This window comes from Moschus berezovskii, chromosome 12 (assembly GCF_049115385.1).
Source record: "Moschus berezovskii isolate FMDL1 chromosome 12, NW_MosBer_1.0, whole genome shotgun sequence".
Classification (NCBI taxonomy): domain Eukaryota; kingdom Metazoa; phylum Chordata; class Mammalia; order Artiodactyla; family Moschidae; genus Moschus; species Moschus berezovskii.
Window position 1 is genome coordinate 29255689 of NC_142471.1, and position 18448 is coordinate 29274136.

Genomic DNA, 18448 nt, shown 5'->3' on the forward strand with positions numbered 1-18448 from the left:
TTAACATATCATTCAGTAAAAAAATTTATAGAAACTTTTTTCATATTAAGGTTCCTGAGGCTAAGATTCTAGCAACTACTTCAGTGTATATGCTGACAATTAAACAGAATTGTGTATTTTAAAAAGAAGCATTACTTGCAGACACCTTACAGAGCACTATACTATTTTATACATCTTAGAAACTGCATATCAAACACTACTCCAATCACCTGAATCTCTGAAAGCAGAATGCAGGTAAACTGATCACAAGAGAATTTCTATTCAAGTTACTGACAAATGCTATTCCCCTTTTGGAGAACAAAGCTATGTCAAATATTTCAAAGCAGTGGGCTCACTGACTTAAAATGAAATTTAACTGTTTTACTATTCATTTACATGACCTAGTCTTAGATATTGTATGATTCGATACAAGTAGATTCAATATCACTAGAACATTCAAATTACTGACCTCAAGTACAAAGAAATTAATAACCTCATAGGAGTCCTGGTACTGATCTCAACTGCACCATATCTAAATCTTTTAATTTTTTAGATAAGCTGAAAGACTTGAGTAAACTTAGAACAAATCAGCAATTACATGTGTAATATACTTCTCAATTAGTCTAAAACCTCAAATTGTTTCACCAGGATGGTTTTATGCTGAAAGATTCACACTCTGGTTTCTGACCCATCACAAAAACTTATAGAATATCTGGTTAAAATTGCAGGAGACCATCAGGAGACCTGGGACTGGGACTTCCAGACACGATTCAAACAAACTTGTTAATACTCACTGTGCTCAAACACACTGAGTATTATAATAGGTTTGAACAAAATAAGGCCAACAATTTTGCCTTAGAGGACTCAACTAGATAAAGCCAAAGAAAAAAAATTGTATCTAGGAGCTTAACTTCAATTATTTATTCTAGTTAAGATCTACTTTTCAAGTTCTATAGTTTTAAAGTAAATTTTTTTCTGTTGAATAGAAGTTGATGGACTATGCCAGCAAAATAGATGCTAACACATCATCTAGAATTTCAAAACATCTCTGGTATATAGAAAATCTGATAAAAAACACAGCTTTACTATTTAAATTAAGATGTCATCTTTTATGAAATGGAAATAATTGGATTGTTTTAATACTAACATTTCTCTATGTTGCTGAAATACATTGCAAAGCCTGCCCAAATCCCTCAAGAAGTACTTGAGGTTGTATTTCAGAAACAATGATAATAATATGCTTCTTCCAAAAGATGCAATTTTTGCATATCATTTCCAAATGATAATAGTATTTCTACCTAAGGCGGGGTTAAAGGCCAGGAAAGAAGGATGTTAGAAAGAAAGAGAAAATTCAGCAATTTCCTCATGCAATTAATGCTCACTCTTCATTGTTTAGTTGGTGCATAGATAGGAGCCAAAGCCTTGTAAGATATCAATCTTAAACAATCACACTATTCTCAAACAGAAAATGTTGCACAGTTAATAAATGTGTTATTCTTCTTTTATCCCATACCTGAACTTGCAGAAAGAATGAATTTAGGGATATGTCAGATGAAAATTAAATTGAGATGTTTCTAATTTATAGTTCATGATTTCTTCTATTCCTAACTCACTTTCCAAACTTTTTAAAGGTATTACTGAATTTGAGGCAACAAACACAAATTACTGTGCAACAAACTACAGAACGTGAATGCTTAAGATCCTAGAAACTTCACTCTCGCAGAAAGCCGTTCTCTTTTCAGTCCCAATTCTATCCACTTTAGCTCTAAGAACAACTCCAAACTCCTAGAATACAAATGCTTTCCTACTTCATTAACTAGATGGCTAGAGAGAAAAAGGATAGTAAATGAGGATGCTTTAAAAAAAAAAAAACAGTGGCAGAAGATTTGATTAAAGCAACGATAAAAATTCAAAAGTGTAATGCAATAGAATTCATTTCAAAGAAATGATATAACTTTATTGAAATGATCTATTTCAGTTCTTAGAATTTGATGAGGTGTTATCAAAACCCTAGATGTGAAAATCATCAACCGTCTTAGTTTCTACCACATTATGCCTGCAAACTTGCTTCAAGGCAGCTCTGGGTGGGAGAATCTATATTTTGTCATTATTGATTATCTGCTATCCAAATCTAAGAATTTAATTTTGAATGTTGGCCTCTCAAATCAATCAGTGCTGAAAAGAACTGTCCTGAGCTTAGCAGCAATACTGGTTTCAGTCAAATGGGTTAGAAAAGGCTTCCCTATCATTCCATGGGAAAACAACCTCACATACAAATTTTGAGAAGTCAGTCTACAGTGTTGCACCTTCTCCTATTTGGAAAATCACTTTCAAGAAAAAATACACCATAGGAAGAAAGGAAAAGAGCTTCACTCTGAGGATCACTGTTCATACCCTTGATTTACACTGTTCTAGAAACTACCCTTTCCCAGGAAATCCTTTAGATGAAGAACTTTTAAATCATTTTAAAGTCAAACAGTTTTAGGTATTCTGTGAACACCACCAATGATTAAAGACATATTAAGAATTATAGTTTGCATGTTCTATGCATGCATGCTTAGTCACTCAGTCGTATCTGACTCTTTGCAAAGACATGGACTGTAGCCCACCAGGCTCCTCTGTCCATGGAATTCTCCAGACAACAATTATGGAGTAGATTGCTATTCTCTTCTCCAAACACAGGGATCGAACCTGTGTCTCCTGCATAGCAGGTGGATTCTTTACCCTCTGAGCCATTGGGGAAGTCCATTCTATTCTAGGTATTGTGTTAAACACTTGTATTATCTCTTTTAAGTTCTTACTGCAATTCTATGAGATAGGTGATACTATTACCTGCACTTAACAGATATAAAACTGAGGATTAGAGAAGTAAGAAGCCCAAGGTGACAATGCTATAAAGTGGCAGGACAGGTCATAATCTGATTCCAGAACCCATGCACAGACTATTGTATGTTGTATTATATCAAATGCACAAAAATACATCAGGTGTCTATATGGTAGTTTAGTTGTTGTGTCCAACTCTTGCAACCCCATGGACTGTAGTCTGCTTGGCTCCTCTGTCCATGGGATTCTCCAGGCAAGAATACTGGAGGGGGTTGCCATTTCCTTCTCTAGGGGGATCTACCCAACTCAGGGATTGAACCCAGGTCTCCTGCATTGCATGCAGATTCTTTATCAACTGAGCTATGAGGGAAGCCCAACTATTTGCAACTTCTAAAACTGATAATGTAGATCAAATACTGTTGGAACAAAACAGTTAGCTATTGTAAAATACTAATCCTGAGGTTTAGCTTGTATTAGCTTATTTATCTTGAAGATGAAAATCTAGTTAATGATGTAGGTGCACATCATATTTTTATGCCCTGATTTGTTCAAACATGTATTTTAATAATTTGCAAAATAAGTATCACTAAAAGAATGTAATTATTCTCTATAATCTTCTTAACTAGTAGACGTTAGGTTGATTTATAATTGGAGAAGCTTTTTAAGTTTAGAATTTTTTTAAAAAAATGCACCATGGCAAAGATAAATATGCAAACCAAGAACTATCCTCTGCAATCAAAGGTCGTCAACATATATAAGTTGGGAAATCATTTTTAGCCATCATTAGAAGAAATAAAATGTTTTGAGTGACTTTCATAGAAATCTATTTGTGTAACTTTCAAACATGCTAGCGTGTTTGTGCTAAAATGATTTTTAAAATTAAGTTAGTTTGGAACAAAGTCCTTTCAGAATGAAGTGAATTTCAAATTTTGTTTCATGATGGAAATGCTAAACAAAAAGGCATTGGAAATGTAATGGTTAGCCATGTTTATGCTTTCAAATCAACAATGATAAATCAAATGGGTTCACAGTTGATCCCAAATTCAAACACAACAAAATCTAAAATAAAAATGTATTTAAAGATGTCTTAATAGAAGTCTTAATATTTGGGGTAACCATGTAAACTATACCCTCCTTGGGAGCACTTAATGATTATATTATGTTTCTTTGCTCAAGATCAATAATCAAGGACGAGTTAAATCAACAGACTTTAGCAGTGGTGGAACTCGGGGACTGGAAAGAGACACCACGGTCACTCCCTACAGAAATATAATAAGTACTGACACCATTCATTAGCTGCATCTGAAGAATAGCACTCATACTGTACTACCAGGAAAAAAACAAAAAACGATTCCAGCCTTTCCACAGGCAACAGGAACTGAGCATGCAAAGGACAAATCCCTGAAAGGAAGCAAGCAAGAAAGTCCTCTCCTATAAAGCAACTGCTCACTGACCTTTGGAAGCTTAAACAATTTTTACTAGTGTCACCAAAATGAGTGATGTTTATAGAACCCAACATAATGTAAACAATTCCCCCACTACCTATTCTAAGAAAAAGAGCTTATTATTTTTAATACAAAAAGCTTATTAATAAGAGTTTTTAGCTGCTTCCTACAAACTGTCCTGCCATAAATAAGAGAACTGGAAGAAGCTTTTCTCAATCGCAGGTGTTAACATCTCATTTGATTTACGCTCCTTAGTACTGTGCATGATGGTTGAGCCATAGCTACTGTAAAACAAAATCTCTGGACTTAAGGAACATTGATAATGAGGTTATCAATCAATTATTTTGATATAATAAGTATTTGTTGATTTGTTTCAGAATGTAGTTAAAGGAAATTAAGATAATCTACAGAACCACTAATAGGATGACTGGTTTGGGGGGTTGGTAAGGAAACTACTACAAATATATACCATTTGAAGAACAAGGAAGCATAGGGAAAATGTATAAAAATAAAGAACACCCTATAATCTTCACTAATTGATTATTTTAAGCCAAAATATGTTCTAATTAAGTTTATTTTATATTTTTATTAAGAAATGCAAGAGTAATGTTTTTAGTAAATATTTTTTAATACGTTTTAATAGTTTATAAACTATAAGAAGTCTAAACTGTCAAAGATCAATTTGAAAAGTACTTTTTACGTGTGTCCTTGAAATTCTCCTTTGTCAGCCTACAATTCTATATATTCTTTTTCATCATTTTCTCCATGGATCTGCTGCTTTTTCAAGTTAAAGCTGTTGTTTAGCTCAAAAAAGCAAAATAATGAAGTGTTTCTAAATGCGTCATCTGTTTACTCGTAAGTCATTTTACTGAGTTAAGTACAACTAAGTAACTGCTCATCTGTCTGTATTTATTACTTTAAGAAATTTCAAAAGAAAAAGAAAGTACTAATTTTTCACTTGGAGTTACTGTTGTCTCACCATCCCTGTTACAGTTCAGCCAGGAACATGGCTTCCCTACTAAGACAATTTAAATGACCCAACTGGGTATCTACTATACAATGTTTAAAACAGTTTCTTTAACTTTTGTGTGACACATAATGTTAAAACTTCCTTTTAAATTATGCTAGGTTCTATATTCTCAAGGACTTGTGAAGTGTTTGACCTGTCATATTAGAGATAAAGTACGTTAATTTAAAGTGACAGGAACTGAATCATTCTAAAGGGAGCAGGGAAAGGACATAAGCATGCACTGAACCTTTATCCCTGCAGCATTACTATGGGTTTTGAAATATTAATTAATTTAAAGCACATGCTGCTGAGTTGGTACCTGCCAGAAATCCTGATCAGAAGATGAGAAAAAGAAAAAAATTGACAGTTTGATTATATGAACAAAAACTCCTAAATTAAATACACATGTATCACAAACTATTATAACATATAAAGGACCAAATGAGATTTGTAATAAAAGGACTGAAAAGCTGTAAACAGGAAATGAGAAATACATAGAAATATTTTATATATTATCTAGTAGGTACAGTAGGACAACACAAAACAAAAACCCAAGTAATTCAATTCCTAACCTTCTCCTAAAAAACATACAATTTCAGAAAAACTTCATAACACTATAAAAAGAGAATACATGAATAATTACTTAATTTATTAAAGAAAAGGGAAAGCAAATATTTAACTTTTTTTCATAGGTAGTCAAGCCATTTTTTAATTAAGGTTTCCTTTAAGGGTATCTCATTATCATATCATGACATATTATTTTTTAACTTCATGGCAAATTTGTTGCCTTAGTAACCATATTTACCATATAGACAACCAACTCAGATGAGTTCAGAGTATTAGCAACTACTCTAAGGAAGAGTTCAGTAAAGAAGAGTTTCAGACCTTCGAAACAGGTCTCTTGCAAACTATATTGCCAAAATAAAGGACTATTCACATTAGCAACAAAAAGCTAATCATGGAGTCCTGGAATGATGGCCAGCACTGATGAAAGCAGTTAAGGTTAGCTGGGTATCACTCCAAAATATCTTCAAATATCAAATGGCTTTAAAGATTTTTTTTTAACAAACTTCACTGGCTGTTAAATAAAAGTTGAACTGAACTTATTATACTTCTCAAACCAAGGTTAGTTCCTGACTAAAAAATATATGCTATCAGCAATTTACAAGCTTAAGGTTAAGACTGATGTGACAGAGGCCCAAAGGCCTTGACAGTACTGGGAGAGATAAGTCACTGTGACCACACAACAGCCCAGATATGCGAAATCAAACCAGAGGTCTCTCTCCAGTTTATAGATCAGCCATTTAATCGCTGACAGCTGCTCATTACAGAGATAGCACAGGGAGATTTTTATAGGATTTAACTGGGAAGAAAAGAACAATGGAGAGAGCAATTATGAAGAGAGTATGCTTTTCTCTAGCTTTCATACAAATGAAGAAAGAACACACACAATAGCAGCTAACTCCTTTCATAAACTGAGTAAAGGGCTCCAAGTAATGCAAAATAGCTATAATCTGTAGAGCCAGATATTTTGCCTTTTGTCCTATTTTTATAGTTACAGAAGATAATTGATACTCAGAGGTTAAGTAGTCTCTTGCCCAAAGTTGTATGTGGCAGAATTCATATATGAATACAAGATTGTCTACACCCAAAACCACATTAATCTCATCCTGTGCTTTTACACACTAATAAATATAATAATCCATAATTTTGTATTTTTCAAATTCAGTTCAGCATACCTAAAATATCTACCAATTTTTACACGTAGCTAGTAAATACTGGGAGAAGGCAATGGCAACCCACTCCAGTACTCTTGCCTGAAAAATCCCATGGACGGAGGAGCCTGGCAGGCTGCAGTCCATGGGGTCGCTAAGAGTCGGACATGACTGAAGCGACTTCGCTTTCATTTTTCACTTTCACGCATTGGAGGAGGAAATGGCAACCCACTCCAGTGTTCTTGCCTGGAGAATCCCAGGGACGGGAGAGCCTGGTGGGCTGCCGTCTGTGGGGTCGCACAGAGTCGGACACGACTGAAGTGACTTAGCAACAGCAGCAGCAAATACTGAGATGCTCAAATTGGACATCCCTTGTAAAATATTTTAGACATCAAAACCAGATTTTCTTAGGGCTGTAGTATGTACAAAGAACTAAAATTGTTAATTTGTAAGAAGAGAGAAAAGTGAGAAAATAGTTCTTAAAATTATTTAAAGAACGTCAGATGAGAAAGAAAGAAGATTAAAAAATCGGAGACTAAAAATAAAACAGAAAAGTACAACAGGTATCAAAGGCTTTTCTGAAAAGCTGAACCAGTACTTGATTTCATTTTGGTAATGTAATTACATTGTAAACTTTTGCTTATCTAAAGGCTATAGAGTAGCTCCAATCAAATGATGCAACATTTAACACAAAAGCAATCAATATTGCTAACAGGAATATTATTTTCTCAATAGAAAGTAATCTTCATTTTAATGAGCCAGGATCCAATTTTCAAATACAGGTAACAGTCTTAAGAGTGATGTTTCGATTAAAAAAGAAAAAGGAAAAAAAGACACAGCATTTTTCAAAATGCCAATTGATATTCATGGCATTTGAGAAAACAATGGAGCAAATAAAACAGTGAAGTTGAAATTCTTCTAAATTCAGGTATTGAAATTTGTTATCTCTTATTTTCTTTCTTTAAAATGAAACACTGTGGTTTTTCAGGTTAACAGAGGCTTCTAATCCAAGAAGATAAAGTTAACACTCTTCAACAAAGTGAAACAAGTTCTTTTTTGCACAAGTAACATTGTTAATAAAAAAATATTTAACAAGAGAAATCTCTATTTACAAATAGATCATATACACAAACAGCTTAGATACATGAAAGGAGACAGATAATAGCATAGTGCTTAAGATAGTGAACGCAGGAGACAGAGTTCCAATTTGGACCCTTGGCTCCACCAATTACCAACTGTATGATCTTAGATTAAAAAGAAAAAAGGCTAAGTTACTTAACTTATATGTATTTTAGTATCTTATTTGCAAAATGATGAAAACAGTAAGCTATCTGAAAGAGTGGTTGTGTGCATTAGAATTATTATGTATAAACACTTGGAACAGTGCTTGGTAGATAATAAATACTCAAAAACTTCAACTATTGTTCTTTTTCATATCATTAGTAGTACTGATAGTAATAGTTCCCTCAAGAGGCAAATAGAGTCAAGCATTTTTCATTTAGAAATTTTACTTTCAACTAAAAAACAAACCACTGACAACCAATGAATGAATGTGTTAATGGAGTTTTTTTTTAAAGGGCTAAATTATCATCCCTAAAATAATATGTAATTATGAAATATTTGTGGAGAACTTCAGGCTTCAAATAACTGAAATACTTTATGTATCCTCTTGGAATGTCTTACAATTTTTAGGAAAAATACAAACGGATCAAGAGAAAATGAAGCAGAAACAATAAAATTCTATCTATATATTTTTATTTATCAATGCACGTGTGCTAAGTTACTTCAATTGTGTCCAACTCTTTGTGACCCGATGGACAATACCCTGCCAGGCTTCTCTGTCCATGAGATTCTCCAGGCAAGAATACTGGAGTGGGTTGCCATGGCCTTCTCCAGGGAATCTTTGCAACCCAGGGACTGAACCACCGTCTCATTATGTCTCATGCATTGACACGAACTGGGAAGCCCTATTTTAAAGAAAGACCTGAATAAAGATATCAATTCACCAGGAATTTAGAACTGACTGGTTCTGAGTCTGTGAAAAGCGAAAAAAAAGGAGCGGAGGAAGTGTATAATTAACAAAGTAGAAATCATAAGAAAATCAATCCTGCTATTAAAACTTGAGCAAAATTAAAGCAATTCAAATCAATATGAAGAGTCACCAAATTCTTCAGTTCAGTTACTCAGTCGCGTCTGACTCTTTGCAACCCCATGGACTGCAGCACAACAGGCCTCTCTGTCTATTGCCAACTCCCAGAGTTTACTCAAACTCCTGTCCATTGAATCAATGATGCCATCCAGCCATCTCATCTTCCGTCATCCCCTTCTCCTCCTGCCTTCAATCTTTTCCGGCATCAGGGTCTTTTCAGTCAGTTCTTGACATCAGGTGGACAAAGTATTGGAGTTTTAGCTTCAATATCAGTCCTTCCAATGAACACTCAGGACTGATCTTCTTTGATGGAAAGGTTGGATCTCCTTGCAGTCAAAGGGACTTTCAAAAGTGTTCTCCAACACCACAGTTCAAAAGCATCCATTATTCGGCGCTCAGCTTTCTTTACAGTCCAACTCTCACATCCATACACAACTACTGGAAAAACCATAGCTTTAGCTAGAGGGACCTTTGTTGGCAAAGTAATGTCTTGTTTTTTAATATGCTGAAGGAGATGTTTTTCTGGAACTCTCTTGCTTTTTCAATGATCCAACGAATGTCGGCAATTTGATCTCTGGTTCCTCTGCCTTTTCTAAATCCAGCTTGAACATCTGGAAGTTCACAGTTTCACATACTATTGAAGCCTGGCTTGGAGAACTTTGAGCATCACTTTGCTAGTGTGTGAGATGACACAATTGTGTGGTAGTTTGAACATTCTTAGGCATTGCCCTTCTTTGGGACTGGAATGAAAACACCTTTTCTAGTCCTATGGCCACTGCTGAGTTTTCCAAATTTGCTGGCATACTGAGGGCAGCACTTTTACAGCATCATCTTCTAGGATTTGAAATAGCTCAATTGGAATTCCATCTCCTCCACTAACTTTGTTCGTAGTGATGCTATTAAGGCCCACTTGACTTTGCATTCCAGGATGTCTGGCTCTAGGTGAGTGATCACACCATTGTGGTTATCAGGGTCATGAAGATCTTTTCTGTATAGTTCTGTGTATTCTTGCCATCTCGTCATAATATCTTCAGCTTCTGTTAGGTCCACACCATTTCTGTCCTTTATTGTGCCCATCTTTTTGCATGAAATGTTCCCTTGGTATCTCTAATTTTCTTGAAGAGATCTCTAGTCTTTCCCATTGTATTGTTTTTCTTTATTTCTTTGCAACAATCACTGAGGAAGGCTTTCTTATCTCTCCTTGCTGTTCTTTGGAACTCTGCATTCAGATGGGTATATCTTTCCATTTCTCTGCCTTTCGGTTCTCTTCTTTTCATAGCTATTTGTAAGGCCTACTTGTTTTGGATTTCTTTTTCTTGGGGATGGTCTTGATCACTGCCTCCCGTACAATGTCACGAACTACTTTCCATAGTTCTTCAGGCACTCTATCAGATCTAATCCTTTGACTCTGTTTGTCACTTCCACTGTATAATCATAAGGGATTTGATTTAGGTCATACCTGAATGGTCTGGTGTTTCCCCTACTTTCTTCAATTTACATCTGAATTTGGCAATAAGGAGTTCATGATCTGAGCCACAGTCAGCTCCGGGCCTTGTTTTTGCTGACTCTAGAGAGCTTCTCCATCTTTGGCTGCAAAGAATATAATCAATCTGATTTCGGTATTGACCATCTGGTGATGTCCATGTATGGAGTCTTCCCTTGTGTTGTTGGCAGAGGGTATTTGCTATGACCAGTGTGTTCTCTTGGCAAAACTCTATGAGCCTTTGCCCTGATTCATTTTGTACTCCAAGGCCAAATTTGCCTGGTACTCCAGGTATGTCTTAACTTCCTACTTTCGCATTCCAGTCCCTTTTAACGAAAAGGACATCTTTTCTGGGTGTTAGTTCAAGAAGATCTTGTAGGTCTTCATAGAACTGTTCATCTTCAGCTTCTTCAGCATTACTGGTCAAGGCATAGAATTGGATTACTGTGACAATGAACAGTTTGCCTCGGAAACAAACAGAGATCATTCTGTCGCTTTTGAGACCGCATCCAAGAACTGCATTTCAGACTCTCTTATTGACTACGATGGCTACTCCATTTCTTCTAAGGGATTCTTGCTCACAGTAGTAGATATAATAGTCATCTGAATTAAATTCACCCATTCCAGTCCATTTTACTTCACTGATTCCTAAAATATCAATGTTTACTCTTGCCATCTCCTGTTTGACCACTTCCAATTTGCCTAGATTCATGGACCTAACATTCCATGTTCCTATGCAGTATTGCTCTTTACAGCATCAGACCTTGCTTCCATCACCAGGCACATCCACAACTGGGCGTTGTATTTCCTTTGGCTCCATCTCTTCATTCTTTCTGGAGTTATTTCTCCACTGATCTCCAGTAGCATACTGGGCACTTACTGACCTGGGGAGTTCATCTTTCAGTGTCCTATCTTTTTGCCTTTTCATACTGTTCACAGGGTTCTTAAGACAATATTGAAGTGGTTTGCCATTTCCTTCTCCAGGGGACTACCAAATTCTATACCATAAGAATTTCAGTCCCCCTACTAACTAAAATCTTTGATCTGCAATACATATGACTCTTAAAAGACAGGAAATCTCTTACATAATTTACTATATGCATCAAGGAGTAATACAATACTTGACCTTATTGGTAGACTCATATTTTATCTGTTACATGAATATTCACAACTCAAAGCATTCAGACCATTACAGTACAGGAAAAAAATGTGCCTACACTCCACTTGGGGAAACAAGACTTTTCCCTAAAAGGAATGGAATTTTAAACTTTACTAATATTTTTAAAAAGAACTTTTATCTAAGTAAGTAATTGAAAGCATTTGGTTATATTAAAGCTTTGACTTTTAACTATAGTTCTATCGTTTTTATTCTTGCATATCATCTTTTTTATTATAAACACTGTAATCGGTATTTTCTTTTGTAGATTTGATTGTACTTTCCTATTTCACCTCAGTGTGGACAATGTTTCAATCTGATTTAAAATGTTTTCCTTTTCCGTGTAAACAAATATTCTTGTCAGCATCATAAAGGAGATGGAAATAAAACACATGTTAATTCTTTCTCCAAATTAGGAGAGATTCTAAGGGGACTGTAATTACAAACAATGAAAAGACTCATTCCAGAGGCATGATTTTTGAAAAGTTTAGGGAGAGGTTACGGGAAAAGGGAAATTGATAGAAAGGAAAGAGTAAAAAATCTATTTTCTAAAAAAGAAATATACTTTGGGATGATAATAATGGATGACTAGTTTCAAACGGGCAATTCATCATTACTTAAAAAAAGAATATTAACTACTTCAAAGACAGCATGAACTGTGACTACTTCAACGTTCTGGAATATTGGTATTCTTTGAAGAAACAATTTTACCAAGATGATGCAGTTTTCTACTGTAACTTGAAAAAAAAAAAAAACTCATGGTAGGGTTTGAGATAGAGAAAATTGTCTATTACAGACAATAAGAACAGAAAATATAAAACATAATTTCTAACTTGTGGTATGCTAAGGAAAAAAGGAAAAAAAAAAAGGAAAAAAGGAGAAGAGAAACAGGAAAATGAAGGGTTTCAGGACAGCAATTACATGAACAAATGTTTGACAACTGTGTAAAATAAAGGCTCTATTTAGAAGGGTGCTTTGTCTTATAGACCAATTATTGGATGATAAAAAGTTAAACTCAGGAAAAAGTACAGCTTTCATTAAAGAAATAATTCATGAAATAATGGCATTAACAAATCATAACAAGAATGTATAAACACCGTGGGGAAAGAATGCATTTAAAAAAAATCTATGATATATTACACTAAAAGAAAAGCCAGACCATATTTTGTGTTACCATCTGTATACTAGTGCCAACACTCTAATAGTGATTTTCAAATATCCTCAAATAGAAAATCTGAACCCTTTAAGTGTGGAGGTTTTTAAACTAGTCTGAATATTTTTAAAAATATCACTTACCTACAAAATATATTCTTTTAAAAAATTATTTATTCTTTTTTTTTGGCTGTGCTGGGTATTTGTTGCTTTGTGCAGGCTTTCTCTTGTTGCAGTGAGCAGGGGCTGCTCTCGAGTTGTGGTGCGCCTGCCTCTTGCTGTGGGGGCTTGTCTTATTGTGTAGCACCTGCTTAGTTGCTCCAAGGCATATGCGATCCTCCCAGATCAGGGATCAAACCTGTGTCCCCTGAACTGGCAGGTGGATTCTTAGCCACTGCGCCACCAGGGAAGTCCCTACAAAATATATTCTTAAATCAAAAGGCCACTGACTAGTTTCTTTATACAAGGCCTGTGTTAGCAGATAGTTTTGAAATGCATAAATGCTGCAAGTTTCAATAATAATGTATTGCATGACTTTTCTACCAAGGAAATTGCTAAGCATCCTTAGAGTAAAGTTATGCTAAGCATCCTTAGCATACATTAACATAAGGTAGTGATGAGCTCTGGAAAAAAGATCTCCCCTCCAAATTCAAAAGCTGCTTAATCAAATTCAATTTCACGAACTATCAGTTGAAACCGCAATGTTTCATTTACTTCTTGAAAATTTTCTAGTCAAAAAGAAGAAAAGATGAGAAGTAAGGAATAACTGCAATTATTTGTCAATATCATTGGGCCATTCTTTTCTACTTTGCTGGAGTTTGTGTGAAATTCAAGTACAAATGAGAAAACACTCCAGCAAAATGATACTACTTCTACATTTCTTCTTGCTCTTATTGACCAAAAACACTAAAGTACAATTCAACAAGAAGGCAATAAAATAAGACAGTTTCTAAGTGGTCAAATGGCAGACTTAATTAAATGGTGTGCTGAATGTTAAAACAATGGAGAAATAAAGAGGATGAGAAGAAATATTTCTCTAAGCAATTATACAACTAGTTCACCTTTCAAGTTAAAAAAAGGAGACAGGGAGAAAGAAAATTATCTGTTTAAAAATAAAAATAAGTTTGAAAGGAAACTCCTCAAGTGTTTTCTTAGTAGTAACTTCTACTAAGTTTCTAACCATCATGCATGAAATTTACTATAATTACCACATACATCTGTTTTTTCAACAGGAAATTATCTTAGGAGTTATGTACTCTGGAAACTGCTACTCAACAACTGAGATTTTCTGATTGGGAGAATAAGAGTCATGAAGATCCAAAGGAAAAGAATTAAGATCAACACTTGAACAAGCATTGATTCTTACAATTATTGAGAGAAGAACTTCATACACTGCAAAAAATCCCTGAAAAAACTACTAATTAAGCACTGAATGAAATTTGCACTCTTCATTATTTAAGATTTAAAAGCAGTATAGAAACTACTTTCTTAGACTTCATATGAAACAAAGACACTTCATAAAGCCATAAACTAGACGTGAACTAAGTTTAAGTATCCCATTGAGGAAGCATAAACTTCACTCCTTAAAGTAAAACCTTAATAATATATTTGATAGAATATAGGACTTAAATGAAGAAACTAGCAAAGGAATTAAACATGCGTATCACTATGCAGATGAAAGGGGAATCTGTGCACTTTTTCTGGGGAACAGGCTAGCTGGCTCAGGGTCACTGGCTCAGTTTTATATCTCCTTATGTAAGCGTCCCATTCTTTTATTCTCTTTCAGAATCTGTTCCCCTGGATGAAGTCAACTTTTATACACCTGACTTCCACATATATCATACTTTCAAACATTGTAACATTGATATCCTTAAATCTTGCCTTTCCTACTCTGATTTCAGATTTTGTGCTTCAGTGCATAAACATTAGCAACTATAATCTGTTAAGACTGCTTTCCAAACATAGAAGCACTGCCATTTTTGTCTCCATACCAAGAGGAGTACACAAATAAATTATTTTTAAAATTTATTTGCCTTTTATTGAAGGATAATTGCTTTATAGAATTTTGCTGTTTTCTGTCAAACCTTAACATTAATCTGCTGTATGGCTCAGGAAACTCAAATACTTTATATTTTTATTGCATTTTACTCTTGCTATTTTATAAAGATGAGTGGAAATTGAAAAAAAATGCAAACAACACAAATGATAAGAAATGTAGAGGTCATAAATTTAAATCAATTGAAACAAAAGTGGAGCTCATCAGTCAACCCAAAAGTTGCACATTTCTAGCATCAAGTTGACAAGTACTGGCTAAAACAGGAAAAAGTAAAGAGCACATATAAAACATGAGTTACTATTAGGGCTTCTACATTTGGGAGTTCTCTAGGAATGGAAATTCCCCTTTTAATATGTAAAGTTGCTGTTCGACTTGCATATATATCCAACTTCTTTACATGTTTTCAGGTTTACAAAAAAGGACTGAATTCTCATGTTACTCTGGATTTCTTCAGTAGCCAAAAAAGAAAAAAAAGTGATCTATAAAATTGATTTTGTTGTAAGATATTAGTGACATATGAGTCATACCTCCAAGGAATATGCAATTGACCAGTTGATTTTTCTCCCAGGTCAGTCAAACATTTTACTGGTTACCTCCTATATGCCTCTGGACTCTGAGTGACATAAAGATAGATAAGATGGGCCTAACCTGCTAGAGACTCTGAAATCAGACCCTGACACTAGTGTCTGCAGTAACCCTTTATATGGATAGTAGAGACACCAAGGATCAGAGAGAAGATGGGGCTGTCCCAAAGCAAAGCTAGAACTCTGAATCTGGGTCGCCTAACATCTAAATGCCCTTTCTTTTTGATCATTCTTTCTTTTAGAACATGTGATTTTAAAAAGAGGATATCCACAGATGGAGGCATTGTGCCATCTGAACAGAAAAAGCAAATTTTAGGCTGGAAGCCTTGGCTGAGATCTTTCAACTTTTAAAGCACTCATTCTTTCCACTTGTGCAAGAATCTGCACACTTATATCTTCACCTTACCAATACATGTTGTTTTATATAAGGATGCAGGATTGACACATTCCTGCAACATCAGCTTCTATTAACCCTGACTTCTACCCATCTAGAGCCTAGTTTGTAATCCTGCCTTTTCCAGCCACTTCATGATTTTCCTTCTGACTTCCTTCTTGTTAAGCTTTGTAAAGCCATCCCTGGCTCGATCTTCTTCCTGCTGTGCTTTCTTCCTCCTCTTTAAAATAGAACTTTTACTTTTCTCTCTGACTCTGTGTAATATTTTCTGTTTCTTTTTGGAGAATTCAGCCTGAAAGGGAAAAACATGTTTAACTGACTGTTTTGAGATAATAAGATTGAAAGTTTCATTTTCTATACTTAATGATTTATTATATAATTTATTCAGGCATAAAATAAATTGAAAGTAAGTATAATGCAAAATTTATACACATATTGGGGTGCTCTTCATAACTGTTTTAAAACTACTAGTAAGGACTTCTGCAATTTTCTTGTTAGGGTTATGACTATATACTATCAAAGTCTAAGGAAAGTCAAATCAGATAGGTGTTTTTATAAGAAATATAATATCAGGGAGTTGTTAACCTTCATAATGGCTTCAAAATTAAAATTCAAATGTCAAAACACACACAATTAGCCCTCATTATACACAGCAGACAACCCAACAGTATTACTTTATATGTAAAAACACAGAAGAACCTTCGCTTGATTTTTTCTGTTGAACCATTTGAAGGTACTCACAGGCCTTCCAATGTAAGCACCAAGCTTTACCAATAAGATAAACAGGTATTCAGAAACTTCTCACAAATAACTTTAGAGGAACTTTAATAAACAACAGGATATATGCGTTGTGTCGTAGTTCACTCACCTTTCCATCAAAGCGTTTTATTGTATATTGATCCAGACCCAAGTCTGTAAAACAGAAAAAATAATGCTTAGTCACTGATTATAACTCAGGTGAAATACATGAAATGCTAGCTCTCAGTTTTGTTTCCAACCCCATTGAGATGGTTGAGCCACAACATTATTTGAACAGAAATGAAAATTCTGTTCCACTTTCAGACTTAAAGTGTTGGTACTAAAAAATACCAATCCTTTATTTTATATATAAGAATATGAAACTCTCAGAGATAAAAAGGGTCCATTTGCAGACCTATTCATGTGCAAACCTATTCAACAGTAAAGTCAAACTAGAATCCTGGACTCTTCCCAGGATGATACTTTTCCATTACATCAAAATGATACATTACCTCTAAATAAGGTGAGGGGATATTAGTTTTATCTGAAAGCATAATCATTTTTTGTATAAAGAGAGATGAGTTTAATACCAGGAGACATTTTGAAACACTCCTAAACAAACTCAAATTGGTCATCTTAGTATGACCTTTTAAAGGTGGGCTAAATAATAAATTTAGCCTTGGGAATTCCTAGCATTGTGAAATACTAAGCACCATGAACGATAAAAGGAAATATATTGAGTGATTTTGAAGGCTGGGATTTTCTGTTTTTGATGATTGCTTTATCCCAGTATTTGGAATAGTGCTTGATCACGAAATACCTAAAAAAAAACAACAAAAAACACAAAGCTGAATGAGTAAGATACAATCCTTGCCTTGAAAAGTCACAGTTTTGTAAGAAAGATGTATGCAATAATATTGCAAGGGAAGATACAATGTTTTCAGTAAGAGGATGCTGTGGGAATTTTTAGAGTGGAGAAATCAGTTCCCAATTATACTTATTTTTCTTGCATAATTACTCAGTTGTTTTCTTTCAGCTCTCACTTTCTTCATGCCAGTTCAGGCCCTTATTTCATTATGCTTACAGTAATACAATGATCGGAATATCACTGCTCCCAAAGGAAGCTTTTTGCATTTCTGCTTCTACACATTTGGTTACACTTGCTCATCTAAAATGTGCTTTACCTTCTAGAAGTCTATCCAGAATTAAAAGAACCACTGACTGCAAAAGAAGAAGAAAAGTCAGAAAAAAAAAAATTAAAAACAAAACTAATTTGAAACTTCACATGTACTCAAGAAAACATCAGTTATAAAGGCAGAACAAGCCTCTATGATAAAAAAAAATAGAGAACAAGAAAGAGTTGTAGACAATTAAAACTAGCAAGGAGAGATAAGAAAGCTTTCCTAAGTGAACAGTGCAAAGAAATAGAGGGAAACAATAGAATGGGAAAGAATAGAGATCTCTTCAAGAAAATTAGAGATACCAATGGAACATTTCATGAAGAGATGGGCACAATAAAGGACAGAAACAGTATGAACCTAACAGAAGCCGAAAAAATTAAGAAGAGGTGGCAAGAACACACAGAAGAACTATACAAAAAAGATCTTAATGACTCGGATAACCACAATGGTGTGATCACTCACCTAGAGCCAGACATCCTGGAGTGCGAAGTCAAGTGGGCCTTAATAGCATCACTACGAACAAAGCTAGTGGAGGTAATGGAATTCCAACTGAACTATTTCAAAGCCTAAAAGATGATGTTGTT

At 34.7% G+C, this 18448-nt stretch overlaps 1 protein-coding gene across 5 annotated transcripts in view; it reads right to left on the minus strand.

Moving 5' to 3' along the window:
- Nucleotides 1-18448, minus strand: part of MICU1 (mitochondrial calcium uptake 1) — a 239419-nt gene that overhangs the window by 160425 nt on the left and 60546 nt on the right. For 4 of the 5 annotated variants that reach the window (XM_055425497.2, XM_088841958.1, XM_088841960.1 and 1 more), the window contains one exon: nt 16814-16857. In XM_055425497.2, coding sequence (XP_055281472.1) covers nt 16814-16857 — 44 coding nt within the window. Of the gene's footprint in view, nt 1-16063; nt 16238-16813; nt 16858-18448 lie in introns of all 5 variants that reach the window. The other variant, XM_088841962.1, reaches the window with a different exon arrangement.